The 15,621-nt window shown below is 40.4% G+C and overlaps 1 protein-coding gene across 1 annotated transcript; it reads right to left on the bottom strand.

Annotated features, from left to right (window-relative positions):
- Window positions 1-11,173, bottom strand: LOC117960189 (proline-, glutamic acid- and leucine-rich protein 1-like). The gene is made up of 6 exons (XM_034897887.1): window positions 10,772-11,173; window positions 7,795-7,839; window positions 7,397-7,441; window positions 6,163-6,307; window positions 5,393-5,554; window positions 1-3,908 (listed from the first exon to the last, which is right to left on the bottom strand). Exons 1-6 carry the CDS (start codon window positions 10,820-10,822, stop codon window positions 2,800-2,802), a joined length of 1,557 nt encoding a protein of 518 aa, XP_034753778.1. The 5' UTR covers window positions 10,823-11,173; the 3' UTR covers window positions 1-2,799.
- Window positions 11,174-15,621: the final 4,448 nt, after the last annotated feature.

The raw sequence follows: 15,621 nt of genomic DNA, 5'->3' as shown, positions 1-15,621 counted from the left end.
AAGAACATGAATGATTAGCACTGTAAACCCAATGTAATGACAACACATGAGAGCTGAAACTGGGGCTACTACAAAACCAGATAATCTGAGTTTACATTTGGGAGAAACCTTAAACCAAAGGCATTTAAAATGCAGTGTTATGTACAATCAAGGGTCTCTGCCCAGCACAGCTCACGGATCAGTTATACAGAGGTAAATGTATTTTTCACAACAGTCAATTTCCTATTTACCAGCATTAACTAGAGTAAGGAAAAAAAAGTGTGAATACTATTGCTAAATACTATTTGTGTACCGTGTACCGCGTACTGTGTATATTTTATAAAGAGACTGCTAAGCACGGCTAGAAAATGTATGCCCATTTGATGTGGGACTATACACAGTTTACAGAAAACACACACACACTCGCATAGCAGCAGTAAACTATAGAATGCCAGACAGAAAGTCTATTTTCACCTAGGCGTCATGTACTTTCATGAACATAACCTAGCTAGAACTAATCAAAGACAATAACAACTGTCCAGTCTTTAGCCAAACAATGTACAATAGCCAGAAGGCTTTTATGTTGATTTGTTCAGAGGGTGACCACACTCTGTCAGCAAGGGTCACCTCTGTGAGTCAATGCACATATCTTAGAACGTAAATGATCAGGGAATGTCAAAATGACCTTCATAACAAAACTAAACTTCGCATTACACACACACGATTCATCTACGACAAATAAAAGGTATTATAGAGCTGAACCCAGGTAAGGTTTTTTGTCCCCAGAACTATAAATGAGTTGAAAGCTAGACAATTAAGTTGGCTTTGCTCTGAGCCAAGGACACAACAAAGTGGCCTCTAGTCAATGAGCTATAGAGGCATTTGTGTCACAATAACTACAAAAAAACACACATGTACAAAATGTGATTGAGACGCTCTTTTTCTAAATCTTATTCTGTGCTTCGGAACATTTTGTGAGAATTACACGTGTGCCATATCCACTGCTAAGATTAGGATCGACTTACTCCACATAAGTGCAGAGCATTAATCAAAATGGTATGGACCTCCCGCTGAGGCTATTCTCTACTGGCAGATATTGTACAACTGGACATCAACTGAGGATTTCACACAAATAAAAACAGGATCAATCGGGATACATTTAGAGAAAAGCTGTCCAACTCCCCATGTTTAGTCACAGCAATAATAAAAGAGGCATTACTCGGACTTTAAACCTGCACTCCCTACATTTATACCTTTAAAATCTCTTCATATCTTTAAAAGCATTACTTGACTCGGACAGACATTACAATGGGCACTTCATTTCAAAGTGTCATGTCAAAGCCCACATCTGGCAGATTGTATTGCCTTGCTGCAGTTTTGGACACTTTATCAGAGGTTTTCCGTCAAGCGTCATGCTGTATAACAACTCTCCGTAAACAATTTCAGTGTATCCTTTTGTTGCAATGCATAACCTGTTACATTCATTATCAGTGCTGAGATTAGGCTTAAAGTTTGTGCCTTGTAAAAAGTCAACGGTTGGACGTTGGAATCAGACTTCCACTGCCTTGCAAAAACAGTAACGACCAACCAGCAACATGTTCAAGCACATTAAATCCTAGGTCAAACAGTCAGTTCATTATACAGTATAATCATGTAACAGTCTGGAACAACAATGTATAATCATAAGACCATTCTAAAGCTTTGCCACCCACACATTATAAATAATGTTTGCACCCCTTATGGGAGCAAAATAAGACACAATGTATAAAACACTTCTTGAATCAGTCATAATAGCTCCCTTCTTATTTCCTCTAAAACAGAGGGAAATAGGCTGGTGAAAGCAAGAATTCACCTAACAACAAAAACAAAAGGTCACTGTTTAGTCCTTTGACCTCGAACCATATGTCCAGTTGTCAGAACTTCTTCAAAAGATAGAATCCAGACACACTTAGTTAGAGCTGCTCTTTTGAAAATGAATTGTTTAGTGTTTTTTCTTCATGTACACCCCAAGAATATAATTGTTTTCAATTGAAAAAGTTGTCAGTCAATGATAAACAGTCTTGTTCACTACTGCTAGGATGATTTATTAATATGGTTAATCAGACAGCAGTTCCCAACCTCTTTGTTTTCTGCGACCCCACACACATTGCATATGTCAGGATGCTGTGAGCTGGTCAACTAAAGATTGATTTTCGCATCTCAGACTGTTTCATTTCAATTTCTTTTTAAATGTTCAAAGAGGTAAAACTGTAAAGATTAGAGAACTTAGAAGATTTAGCAGAACTATGTTTCTTCTTTCTCATCCAGTTTATCATCACAACCCCTCCATTTTATTTGTTGTCACATGTTGGGAACCACTGAGCTGGGTTTTTCATTTCAAGGAGCTAAAATACTTTTTTTTAGCAATTTTGCATCATGTAAATAAGAGAGAGATGAAAAGTAAACAATAGAGGGACATGTTTTCACCGATCCACTGGTAAAAATGGATTTGGTGAGCATGTTGGAAAATGGAGACAGCGAAAGAGCAATTCATTGGCAATTTCATCCCTTTAGAGGAGAAAATATGCTGTCTCCCAAACTATAAATAAATTACCTACAAAATAGGACTTTCAGGTGTCGGTCTCTCTTGGAGTTTCTCATTTAAATAAAGAGAAAACAAGAGGATACATTAGTCATCCTGCCCCCAACCATAGTAAGAGCTGCAAGACTTTTCTTCAGTGATTTCACTTCCCACCTACTAGCCTTGATCTATGAAGATGCTATCGAGCATTAATATCTCACTTTTCCCACTTGTTTGACAACATCTCACAGGCTGTCAGCTTACGGGGACTCAACAGTGAAGATGGCCTTGCCTGTCTTCTGGATGATACTGGAGGACGAAGAGACGTGGCCGCAGACGTCCAGGAGTGGTGACCGAACAGCAGCCTTCCCTCGGAGGGAACAGTCCACGCTGTCATGCAGCATGTCTTCCCTCTCCTCTTCCTTCACAGCCTTCCTTCCTTTCCCAGAATGTCCCATTGGTAGTTCCTCTTCCTCTTGTTCCTCTCTCTTCACGTGGCAACGACATACCTCAATGCCCGAGTCACCTGTTAGCCGTCGATGCCGGAAATGATCCTCCTCCTCATCTTCCTCTTCCTCCTCTTCTTTTTCTTGTTTTTGCTCCTCTCTGTTGTTGCAATGTGTGGAAACTGCCATGTTTGAGGAAAAGAGAGCCTGTTTAGGGGGATACAGAGAGGGCCTGGGGGTTGGACCACGAGGCCGGGCCTCTTCCTCGTCTTTCTCCCTCCGAACGGCCACAGCTCCAAGTGGGTCTGAGAGGACAAGAGGATGGATTTGACCAGGAGGCAGGGAATGTAGCAGAATGAGAGGAGAAAGTGGGAGGCGAGAAGGGTGTGAACGACGAGAGTGTAAAGGAAGAGAGAGAGGTGGAGCTGAAGACGAGACTCCTTCTTTGCCATTGGAGGACAGTCTTTGCACGGGTATGACATCTGGAGTGGCCGTGGGTATGACATCAGGGGGAACTTGTAACGGAGGTGTCATGGGAAAAGTTGGTGTGTAGTTGGCCGCAACCCTTGGCATGACGGCATAGTCTCCCCCTGCTTCACTTGGTGTGGAGATGTGGCTGCTGTCATATGTCTCGTCTGTCACCTGGACAGAGAAGGAGGTGCTGGAGGGGGAGGTGAGGGAGCATGACTCGCACGAGCAGCTAGTGTAGTTGTCAGAGCTCTGGGAGGAAGTCAGGCCACTGGGACCGGGGCCCAGATAGGGAGGGCAGGGGTGACGGGGCTGGAGATGATGGGGGTAAGAGGAGCTAGGACCCCCCATGGCACCTCCCTGCAGGGCGAAGACGGAGCTGTAGGGTGGAGGAGGGGTGCTGGGCTGCGCCGCCACCTCCTCGTAGGAGGGCAACTTGAAGGAAGCCAGAAAACCTGTGACAAAAAATATGTCACAGTGCAGTCTGCTACTTAAAAGGACAAGACTGGAGATACAGCATGTTATACTTTTCTTAATGTCAATAAATCATATGAAAAGACACAAACCAACAATGAGTTCAACCTACGAACAAGTACTGCCTGTCAATCTAAAGCCTGATATAGCATGTCCTCCGTGCCATAGACCTCCATTGTTGCACTGTCTCACATGTTCCCTTATTAATATGGGCACTCTATTTTATTTTGAGTCAATCCCACATACACACTACTAACTAACCAACAAAGTGTGTATTCATCTCTGACTTAAAATGGTCTAGCAAATGCTCAGTCACAACAAAGTCTTTATGGAGTGCTGCTTGGGTGTGTATAAAGTAGAGCCCAACTGATAAAGGATTTTGAGTTTGATTTTTTGGTTATTTAAAGGTCTGATATTCCAATATACAGTATATACATATCCAAAAACGCGTAACAAAACACAAACAGATTTCCCTAATACTGGTTATTTGTAGTCATTTTTTAAATTTTTTTATTTTTTAATCGGCCATTATTAATGCCGATAGATCAGATTAGAAATGTCCAATATTGGCAGATAACATTGTCCTACCGATATATCGGTCGGGCTCTAGTGCAAAGTGTTCCACTGGTGCTTTTCAGTTTGAGTATCCTACTACTTTAAAAAGAAAGGTTGAAGGAATCTGAGGCACTAGAGAAGGTAATGTTTTAAAAGCCTCCAATATCTTCTTGGCTACAAAGTCAATAAAACATGCCTACGCGTTTCATCAGGACAGCTAGGGCGGCCATTTTGTACTTGCCCTGATGGAGGCCTAATCAAACGCGTAGGCATGTCTTAATGACTTTATAGCTAAGAAGATGAAATTAAACATTACGCTCTCGAGGGCTTTAAATTCCTTAAACCTTTTTAGTCCATCGTGTGCACCATATCCTAATTGTTTTGGTGATATTTGTTAAAAATTACAGTGCCCAACTGCTACTACAAAATGATTCAGCCTTTTTTTTTAATGAAATTTCTTTGTAGCATGGATGCTTTATTTAATGGTTAATTGATGTTCTACTTAATACATGTAATACATGTTCATTATTTAGAGTTTAGTTTTTTTCATCTGCATGGTGTAAAACTGTCTTAATGAGTGGAGATGACTGCATTGACCATAATATGTACTGTATGGGTGTGAAGTATTTGTTGTGTATACTGTTCAGTACTTTCTTTGAATGGACATCAGAAAGATTAGTTGTTGCTGAGATAACTAATGGGGATACAAATACAAATTTAAAATTCCAGACATATAGTATCTGAGCGGAGATACACTAGTGTTAAAATTCTCTTTTTCCTCAGGATACCAACACAATAAAGGAAACCAAAACATACGTTCTGGAAAATTGATTTCCTTGAAGCATGTTTTTAAAGATTAAGAAAAGTAAAAATATAGATATGTGAAATTAAATAACAAAAATAAACCTACTGAGGTCCAGCATTGAGGAAGGGTAGTTGCAGGCTCCGTTATAGGCGATCAGATTGATCTCCCTCTGCCTCTGCTGCTGTTGGATCCTCAGCTTGGCCCGGCGGTGGCGGTAAGCACAGAAACAGCTGAAGAGGATCAGCATTGTCCACAGCAGCCAGAACCCTGCAGAGAACAGGAAATGAACCCAACATATTTATGAAAAGAATTTGTAATGTTTTTACATTACTGCTGCACATTTTCCAAAGCATACCATACGATGTTAGATTTATTTATGAGCTTTGTTTGCATTGGTTTGACCATGATATCAACTTTCAAACAACATATTTGAGGTAGGTAATTAATTTTAGTTTAAAAAAATATGCTTTTCCTCCATAGTTATGTATAGTTAGAAATGTCAAAAGTCTGAATGCAGTGGTTACAGTTGTAGGAGCAAAGGAAAAATCCTTTGATTTCAACATAACCCATTACTTAACACTTAACATTCTCTGTAAATGTACAATATTATATGATGCTGATTGTCTCACCAAGAAAAACATGGTTTCAGATGTCAAGTGATTTTCCAATGATCAGATTTATCTAGATAGCTCTGTAACATGCAGGGTGTTGTTTGGTGCCTCCTAGTGTTTATGTTAAATATTTGACCATGGCAGTATCTTAGTTTGAATTTTAGTTTGAGTTCAAATTAAACAAATGACAAAATGACAACAATGAAAATGAATGTGTATGGAGAGGGGAAAGCCCAAAATGTCAGGTAGAGTCAGTTAACTCACACCAGAGTTCATAGTAGTAGGTACAGCAGCCTGTCTCTCCGCAGCAGTGCCCCGTTTCACACAGGTAACCTGGAGTGTCATTTACACCAGGACAGTAGGGACTGACAACAGACTGGCTACCAGAACCCCCGTCATGCTTCACCACCTAGTGGACAAAACACCACAGCACGTATCACCACAGGGAAAATAATTAAACTGCAGAGATAAAGTTGTAATGGATGGTATGGCAAAGACACTTCCTTTGACGGACGAAAGGACGAGCTTGATTATTAATTCTAGACCCTCACAAAAGTACTTTGACAAAATATTTACGACTACTTGTTATCACCTGACATAAGTCGTGAGGCATCTCCATGACAACTGAGCAAACTACCATCTGCTGATGAAGACCACAAGAGGCAGTTGAAATCTTAATCTGATTTTAATCCTGATTTAGCTGTACAATATGCCGTAAATAAACTAAGATATTTTCACTATACCGTGGTGGACATTTGGAGTCATGTCTCTAAATACCTGACAAATATCCAAGTCCAATATTCACTGCTGTTGTATGACGTCTGTTTTGGTCTCCACCTGAGGAAAATATCAGGCTTTGTAGCTGCTACATGCTCAACAAGTAGTCAGTACCTTTGTCCTCCTGCTGTTTGATGCTGTGCAGTGGCATTATAAGAGCTTTTTGCTGAACTCAGCGGCCTGCTGCAGCTAATAACAGCATTGATATGAGACTGACGCTGTACCAAATGAAGTGAATTAGTTAACTTAGGTTCAGGACCAGAGCCAGGCTTCAACCACACCTCTAATAAACTGCCCAGTCTACTTCTCCCTGTTACACACGTCCTGCTCTGTTTGTCTCAGATTTCTCAACCCATCTTTCATTTCTTCTCCTTCCTACCTCATCCTATCCTCACATCCCTTCATCCTCCCTTACACCCTCCCCTCATCCCTTCCTATTCAATCTGGTGCATACCTCTCCCTTGTCTCATTCTAGGTAACGTCTGGGGGGTTTGTACTCAGCTCGGGTGAAAACAAACCTGAGACGGAATTACCTGCTTCATGTGGTTATACTCAAACATAGAGTCAGTTTCAGCAAATAGGACATGTTTGTTTAATAAGTCTTACCTACTGCACCTTTAATACAAACAGTAATAAGTGCAGCTTTAAGATTATTTTTTGAGATGACAGTATGCATGTTGGCAGCTGAAGGCCAAGATTTTTACTTTAAAAAACCTCACACCTTATTAACTGTCCTCAGGTCAGGCTCCTGCTGAGAAACAGCCACCTAAACAGATAAATGGAAAGACCTCTGTGAATGTTACAGTTCCATCTTAATCATTAGCAAATCAGTATGAGGGAGAGAAACAAGCGAAGAACTAAACGCAGACATTTAATCACATATTTTTGACACAGCATAAAATCCATGAACCGCAATAATAATGCAGCAAGAAAAGGGTATTAAACTTGTTATGTACATAGTTACCACACATGAGACTGAGAAGTGCTAACAATAAATAATGCATTGCCATAGCAATCACCGTGGTTACGCTTGGAGGCATTTTTGTAACTCCTTTACAGTGTGTTATATTATCCAGTGATATCGAATGTTTAGTTGTGGTTGAAGGTAGAGCTCCTTACTGTAGCAGTTTCAGTCCCGTCCAGCCCCTGCAGGGACATGGTCATCTGTTAAAAGACAGAGAGGCACAATGGTTAAGAAGGAGCAGTAGAGAGAGAGAGAGAAAGTCTGTGATGAAAATAGCAAGAACAAACAAAAGATTGACAGATGTTAAAACTGACAAGGGCACCTGTTTCACACGAAACAAAGGATACTCACAATCAAATTAATAAAACAAAAGACCACCAAAGTCAGACGACGCTGGTTACCCTACACTCCTGGCTCTTCAAAGAGCTGGGAAGGTCAAAGGCTTTTTGACAAAACCTATTTCTCCTCTGTGGGTTTAGATAGCAGACAGAAGGGACCAAATTCCCGACAGTCTCGCTTTTTCTTTCAAACGCACACACGCATGCAAATGGTCATGTTCGGTCTTGAAAATGTCAGAAAAAATAGAGGAAAATCACCCGACAAGCATTCTCAAATCCCAAGGTGACATGTTCAGATTGCTTGTCTTGTCTGCACAAATTATTACAATATTTCATTTTCTTTTTTCTTTATGAGTAAAAACAGTACATTCTTACATTTGAGAAGCTGGAATCAGCAAATGGTTGGCATCTTTGTTTGACACTAAAAGCAGTCACATGTATCAAAAGCATCTAGTCATTTTTTTTAAATATACATTTTCCTTTTGGGATTATTTTTAGCACCTCAGCAGGCAATGAAACCTACAACAATCACAAAGGCTGGCCTATCTATAAGGATGGGTGTTAGCAATTAGTCACCATTAGCTAATGTATATATAATGATTTGAGTCCAAATGGTATCTGCAGCGGAAATAATAATATATACTATCTACTTAAATGCAATTCTGTAACGGTGCAGATTTAAAAATGATCTGGGGGTTGCTCACGCCTTTGTAAATGTCACTCAGGCCCACTTTGAGTAATAAGAAAACATGCCTGTGTGTGCTGCTGGATGTAGAGACACTGGGGGCTTTAAATGAGCCATGTAAATGAGATTGCTTTTGCTAACTGGCTGCTGGTTATGTACTCAGCATAGGGAACAATGTTGGCTGCAGTGTGTGCACATGCATACATGCCAGTGCACACAGAGCTATGAACAGGTTCAGAATTACATCTATGTCTATTAAGAAAGTACAAAATTACAATGAGTCCAAATTCAGCCAGCAGCTACCTCCAGGCACTGCCCTGAGGCTGTACAAATGACAATAGTAGCTGTTAGTCATCCTGGAGACATTCCTATTTACTGTAGTATATCATGCACAACTGCGCATAGTAGGCGCTTTTTTAACACCTAATGCATCCACAGGTTTATCAATGTTGCACAATACAACATTGCATTATACTTTGGGGGAAAGAGCATTGTCATACCAAGGACATCCAGGCAGAGCTTTGGATCAACTGATAATTAGTTTCTGCCCTGCTACGTGTCCGTTAACACAGGATCTTCACAGGCAGTGTGATTATAACTTGGTACATTTACATACACTACTTAAATACCACATAAACAAGATAAACATGTTTTTTTTATTAAACATTTTTAATTTATTTAACAAAAGAAACCAAACTGCTGAAATCTGGTTGTAAAAAGCCAGACAACAGCTTTGCCTTTACAAAATATAAACAAGCCTGCAAAATTATCATTTAAATCAGAATGTATCTGATAGTATAAATCCAAGCGAGCATTCCAGCACTGGATGCTTGGCAGTCAGAGATATTTCAGTGGGTACCAAAAAAATAGTGAGGTTTAATACAGAGCTCTCCTGCAGGAGTCCTGGTTCATCTGTAACATCTCTACTGACATTAACCTGTTTGCTTCAAGATGCTTTTATGTTTGGTCCTGCAAACAGTGTGTGTGTCCACTAAATAGTGTGCCACATCAAAACCCAACAGAAGAGTCATGCTGCATAACTTACTCTCAAATTTAACCTCAGTTGGTTTATAAGGAAGCTTTTATACAGTTAGAAAAGGTCTGAGGGTTTCAAGAGGGACCGGAATTCCTGTGGTGAGCCCACCACACGGCACAAGTACACGCACATGGGTGTGAAGTTATCATTCAGACTTTCCCAGAGACCACAGACTAACCACAAAATGATTTAAAACTCTGGGGTCCCATGGTCTCACACACACACACACACACACACGCACACACACAAACGCACGCACACACAAACAAACAAACACACACACACACACACACACACACACACACACACACAGATGACATGAAACCTGGGACGAACATGCTAGTTTATGGACTTTCTCTGCCACCTGTCGTCAAAATGACTGGCTGAGATGTCTCTTTGAGTACTTTCAATAGAAGGAAGCCAAAACATCATCCTCAGTGTGAGGCTGGCAGAGTACTGAATCAGCAGTATGGTGTTCTTCTGCTGGACAAGCAGCTGTATATTAGATTTATTAGGCTTTAAGGGTTTGGCAGTTAAAGCTCTTCTGATCACAGCTTCATAAATCAGAGCTAAATCCTTGGTGCATTATGGCAGAATTTGTCAGCTATGCAAGGAATCTACTACAGAACTACAACAGAAATCAACAGCATTCCTTTAATATTCACAGAGAAAGTTGGCTGTATGTGTGGGGTATCCCTCACAATTTAGAATTTAAGTTAAGTGACCTTCCAGCAGCCTACATTTAAAAATATTTGTTGAATATACCCATACTATTTTGGAGATTTACCTAACCAATACCTGACTTTACTACACACACACACACACGCACACACACACACACAAAAACATCTGCTGCAGTGGTGCAATCAATGCACATCTTGTCCTTGAGAATTATATTAAAAGACACAAAAAGTCAAGATGGAGAAATGGAAAGACAGATCGGTACAGAACAAGTTGAGGTAACTGTTTGTCAACAACAACACAGACGGAGGGAAGCATGATGCTCTGCAGAACAACTGAAGCCCAGCTGTCAGCAGCAGTGTTTATCAAAGGAAAGCTGTGCAGTGCATTACCTCCTCATTCTTCAGCCCGAAGCAGAACGTCAACGTTTTCTCTGGATCCATGGCGAGAGCTGTGTACCAAGCGTAACAGAGAAAACGTGTATGCACAAGTGGAATGTTATTTTGCTAAGCACCCATCACCACTGCCCCACTCCACAGACACGGTGGCATCCCCATCCGCCATTGCCCGGACGGACGACGGACGGATGCCCCTCCCAGACTCCGCTGCACACCGGAGCACCAGGGCCAGGTCCCGGTGTATTTTATGGATGGGACCGCGGAGTATCACAGTGTAGACGGATCTGTTGTCGACTGGGGTTTTCAGTAGTAAAATAAAAATGTTGTACTCTTTGTGTTCGTAGAGAGGGTCGGAGCTGTGCATGATGTCATGTTTCTCCAGCCCATGAAGTACTTGTATGGGAGCACTGCGGCATTGATTGGCCGGAGCTCCCAGCAACAGCCCCACAGAGACGCCTCAACACGGCACACTTTTGCAACTACTGCTCATCATAAAAATCGCAACAATTGTGCGTTTTTTAATTCTAGTGAAACGGAACCGCAATATTTGACATACCGGTTGTTGTACACAAAGGTCAAATGAACAAACCGTTTTTGCTCACTGCTGATTTGTTTGTGCAGGCCTCTTTAGAATGTAATTAACATTAAACGTAGGCTAATGAAAATCTAAATCAATATCTGGAAGAACAATTGGGTTAGATCTTAGTTAAAGGTCCCATGACATGATGCTCTTTGGATGCTTTTATATAGACTTTAGCGGTCCCCTGATACCATATCTGAAGTCTCTTTCCCAAAATTCAGTCTTGGTGCAGAATTACAGCCATTAGAGCCAGTCCCACAATGAGCTTTCCTTAGTATGTGCCATTTCGGTGTCTGTAGTTCTTGAAGAGAAGAGAGGGGGGGTCAAGGTGGAGGGTGGAGGCGTGGCCTTAACCAACTGACACTTTGCTCATTTGAAAGCCATAATGTCTTTCTCCCATGGGTGGGCAAAACAGAGAAAGTGGAGGTTACCAGATGAGCCCATCTGAGCTTTCATTAGGCTTGTTCGAGATGAACTGCGCCTCGCCTGTAAAGTGGACGAGAGCAGGCGGCAGTAGCACGGGCGGTGACAAAAAGCCACGCTAAAGTCAGACAGTTTCCAGCTGTTTCCAACAGCCTTCAGGCTGACCAGGAAGTCACAGAAACACTGTGGTGCAATTCCAATTTAATAAAATGTTATCAGGCCCACACATCAGCTTGTACACAGTCTACAGTTGTTTTAATTATGACAGTGTAGCTGTCAAAATGCTCTACATGCAATCTGTTGCTGATTTTAATTAACAACACACTGTAGATGATCCCTGATCTGAACAGATTCAGTCTCTCTGACTTCTTAAAGTTACTATCAGCCAAACATGTGTTCTGTACAGAATACGACTTTAAATCAGACAAATAGCAGTTAAAATCCCTCAGATTCAAAAACAATAAAAAGTTTACATAAAACGTAATCATGTTGAGTCGATTGTGAACCAATCAGCTGTTAAATCAGTCATCAACTTTCTGTCATATTTCATAGCATATTTTAAACCGAGTGGTTTAAAATTGGAGACGGCTTCAAAAGAATTCTTAATATTTTGTTAAACGAACTATTCTAGCTAACATCGTGGTGGGTTAGTTTGAGTCTACTCTTTGCAGTGCAGTAGTCGAGTTCCCAACTGTCAAGTCTCGAGTCACCAAAAAAGAGTCAGAGTCAAATCATCAGGCTACCTGAGTTTGAATCTGAGTCAAGTCACGAGTCCAGGGAACATCTACTCAAGTCGGACTTGAGACCAGGACGAGTACTCTATCACTGCCTATTACCAATAAAAGTAGTCAGAATCTTCCTCCAACTTCCAAGTCCTATTTGAAAAGGACTGTCCTATTTGAATGCTTGAATCCGATTTCATAAATCCTCAAGTCCAAGTCATCAGTGTGCAAGTCCAAGTCAAGTCACGACTCCAGAAAATAGAGACTCAAGTCTAACGCGAGAACTCTATAACTGACAGTCCGGTTCAATTGAATTAGTTTCATAGTAGAACTTTTCTTTTTTGCATTTCTATTGTGAAAAGTTGTTGATGGCATCAGTACCACTCCGCTCCGTTCGGTTCACTGTTACCCCTCTGTCGAGGTAGCCTACCTAGCACATTATAAATTGTTTGAGAAGATGAACAGCTGTCATATTACTACATTGGCTGGCATGTGTCTTGATCCAAATTACAGCCAAAACCTTCAAGATACTTGAGAACGTACTATACAAATACAGCAAGCTCATCAATAAAGTTTGTGTCTTTTAGTCACTAGAGGGCAATAGACTACAGGCTTCTGTTTTTTGAGCCTTTTTTCTGCACTTAGGCCCTGAGGTCGGTTAAGTGACCTATCATAGGAAAATAGCACCACTGCTTAGTAAGACTCTGGCAAACAGTTACAGTTTTGTTGTTAAAGTGAAAGCAATACTAACACAACTGCACTTTATTTCAAACATGTTAATCTTCACTCATCTAATCATCATTATTTGTCTTTTCTATCCCTTACTACCCAATTTCAGAAAGGAACATTTATTGCTTCATAATTGCAAAAAACAGCCTCATGTGAGATTATGGCACCACCAGCATGAGGGGGCCACTTACATTTCATTTCATAATTTAATAAAGCACACAATTTATAAAACCTTAAATAATAATAAAATAATAATAAACTCCCATGACACCATCTTGGAATGGAATGGAAGTGGTTCTTTATTTGAAACGTATTATTGCAAAAGTAAACCCCCAGAACACAAGTACAAAGACATAATGGACAAGACGCAAGCTTTTATTTTAAAAAGTAGTAGCCCAGGGACGGCACCAGGTGGGAGGCTCCAGGCTGCAGCCGTACAGTCTTGCATATTTTTGACAAACTAGTGTGAAACGCCCGTCTTGCTGAATTTGTTTCTGTTTCCAGTGGCCCAGATTGGCTCAAGATTACATCAGCTCTTCTAGCAAACCCATTGTACTATCTGGATTAAAGGGAGCACTTCTACATAAGAGGGTGGGTTAGCCCCTGAGAGATATTGTGCTAAAGCAGCAATGGGTGGTAACTGGTTGTTAACCACACAATATTGCATACCATGTCAATGACCAACATACAGACAGGAACATGCAAGGAATTATTTTTCAACACTGTTAGTAGACCTGCACTAAAAACCTAAAGTGAAGGACTTAAATGGGAGCTAAAAGTAGATTAAAAAAAAACTCTTAGCTTTCCATTACTCTTAAATTTGAAATGTGTACTAACATTGGAATAAAATAGATCAGTAGTCTTTCTTGTGAGACAATATTACAGCTGTACCCTGAGTTACTGTATTTTTACTACGTATTAAAGAGAAGATGTTTGGTCAACTTGTTTGCTCAATGACACAATGTGACAAAATACACTTCCTCTGACCCCCTTAGCACACCCACACACAGGCACACACACAAGAGCAACAAATCCGTAGCAAATGTTAATGAGCAAGGGAAGTTATCTTTTTACTTCAGTGAAAATAAATACATAAATGCTCTATGCTGTGGTATATTAAGAAAGATACAGTGTTTACCTTCAAAAATGATGTATAAATAATATACGAATATCCATCCAGACATTTTCAACCAGCCCAATTTGTTATGCAACTTTGTAAACTATATGTAGTATGGAGGATACTCAAAATGAAACTCATTTTATTATTTTGTTTTCCTCTCCATGGTGAGGTTAGACCATGTGATGTATGCAGTAATTACTTCTGCTAATTACTTTATAGCTTCTCCCAGAAGAAACTGCAAACTGGCATTCAGTATGTAAGATGTGGCCTTGCAGCATGTGTCTCTCTCTCGCTCTCTCTCTCTCTCTCTCTCTCTCCCTAGCATCTCCCTCTCTCTTATCTCACATCAGAGTCATCCCCCCTTTCAACCCACAGAAGGGGTGTAGCTACAAAGCAGCAGCAACACATCCACAAATGCATTAAGTAAAATAGATGGTTGATGAGAAGCATGAATCTCCAAGCAAGTTTACATATGATACCTTATATTTATTGAAAGAGATTTGGAGAACTGAGTAAAGGGACAGTTTAGGTGAGATTTAATTGGTATTGAATCCTCCTGATCCAGGAGGTGTATAAGTGGTTCAAAAGACATGGTTACAACCATTAAATCTTTTCTTTGCACATAGTGATTTATTTTATGCTTTCCACAAAGCAAAGGAGAGAGCTTTGTAACTTGTGACAGACCTTTATATTACCAACAGGTTGCTGCATTCAGTAAACTACTAATAATGTAGGATTGTAAACTTAGTTATGATACTATGACTTTGTTATATCCACACTCACCAGTGGTAGTATTGTTTATTAACGTGTTGATATAAAATGCATTTTTGTGTAACAAACATTAGTGTGTTTCCTCTTTGTTCCATCTTCTGAAAATATCTCACTTGCACAACCAACATACTGTAGGTGCTTGTACAGAAACGTCCGCTGTCATGTACAGCTGACAGTCACGTCTTTGCAGCACACACAATGGATGCTCTATGACAGCATGGGGGACGAAAACACAGGTTGTTTTGTTGGAGATTAGATGCAGGCCCGGACCCAACCCAAGAGTTTATAGTGTGGACTTTGACAGAGTAGTCAAAAATATAAACCCTTATAAGACAGTAAGGAATGTTTCCTGTGGTTGCTGCGTTATTTTGAAACTGCCCATCATACGTCTTTACAGTGATGTCACTCTGGAAAGCTGATAAAAACACAAGTCATAGTACTTTAAACTTCCCTTTTCTCTTTAAATGCCAAACATAAAGTCCACAAATCAACCACCAAA

This window comes from Etheostoma cragini, chromosome 2 (genome assembly GCF_013103735.1).
Source record: "Etheostoma cragini isolate CJK2018 chromosome 2, CSU_Ecrag_1.0, whole genome shotgun sequence".
NCBI lineage: Eukaryota > Metazoa > Chordata > Actinopteri > Perciformes > Percidae > Etheostoma > Etheostoma cragini.
Note: the sequence above shows the minus strand (reverse complement) of the source record. Positions and strands in the feature narration are given on the sequence as shown.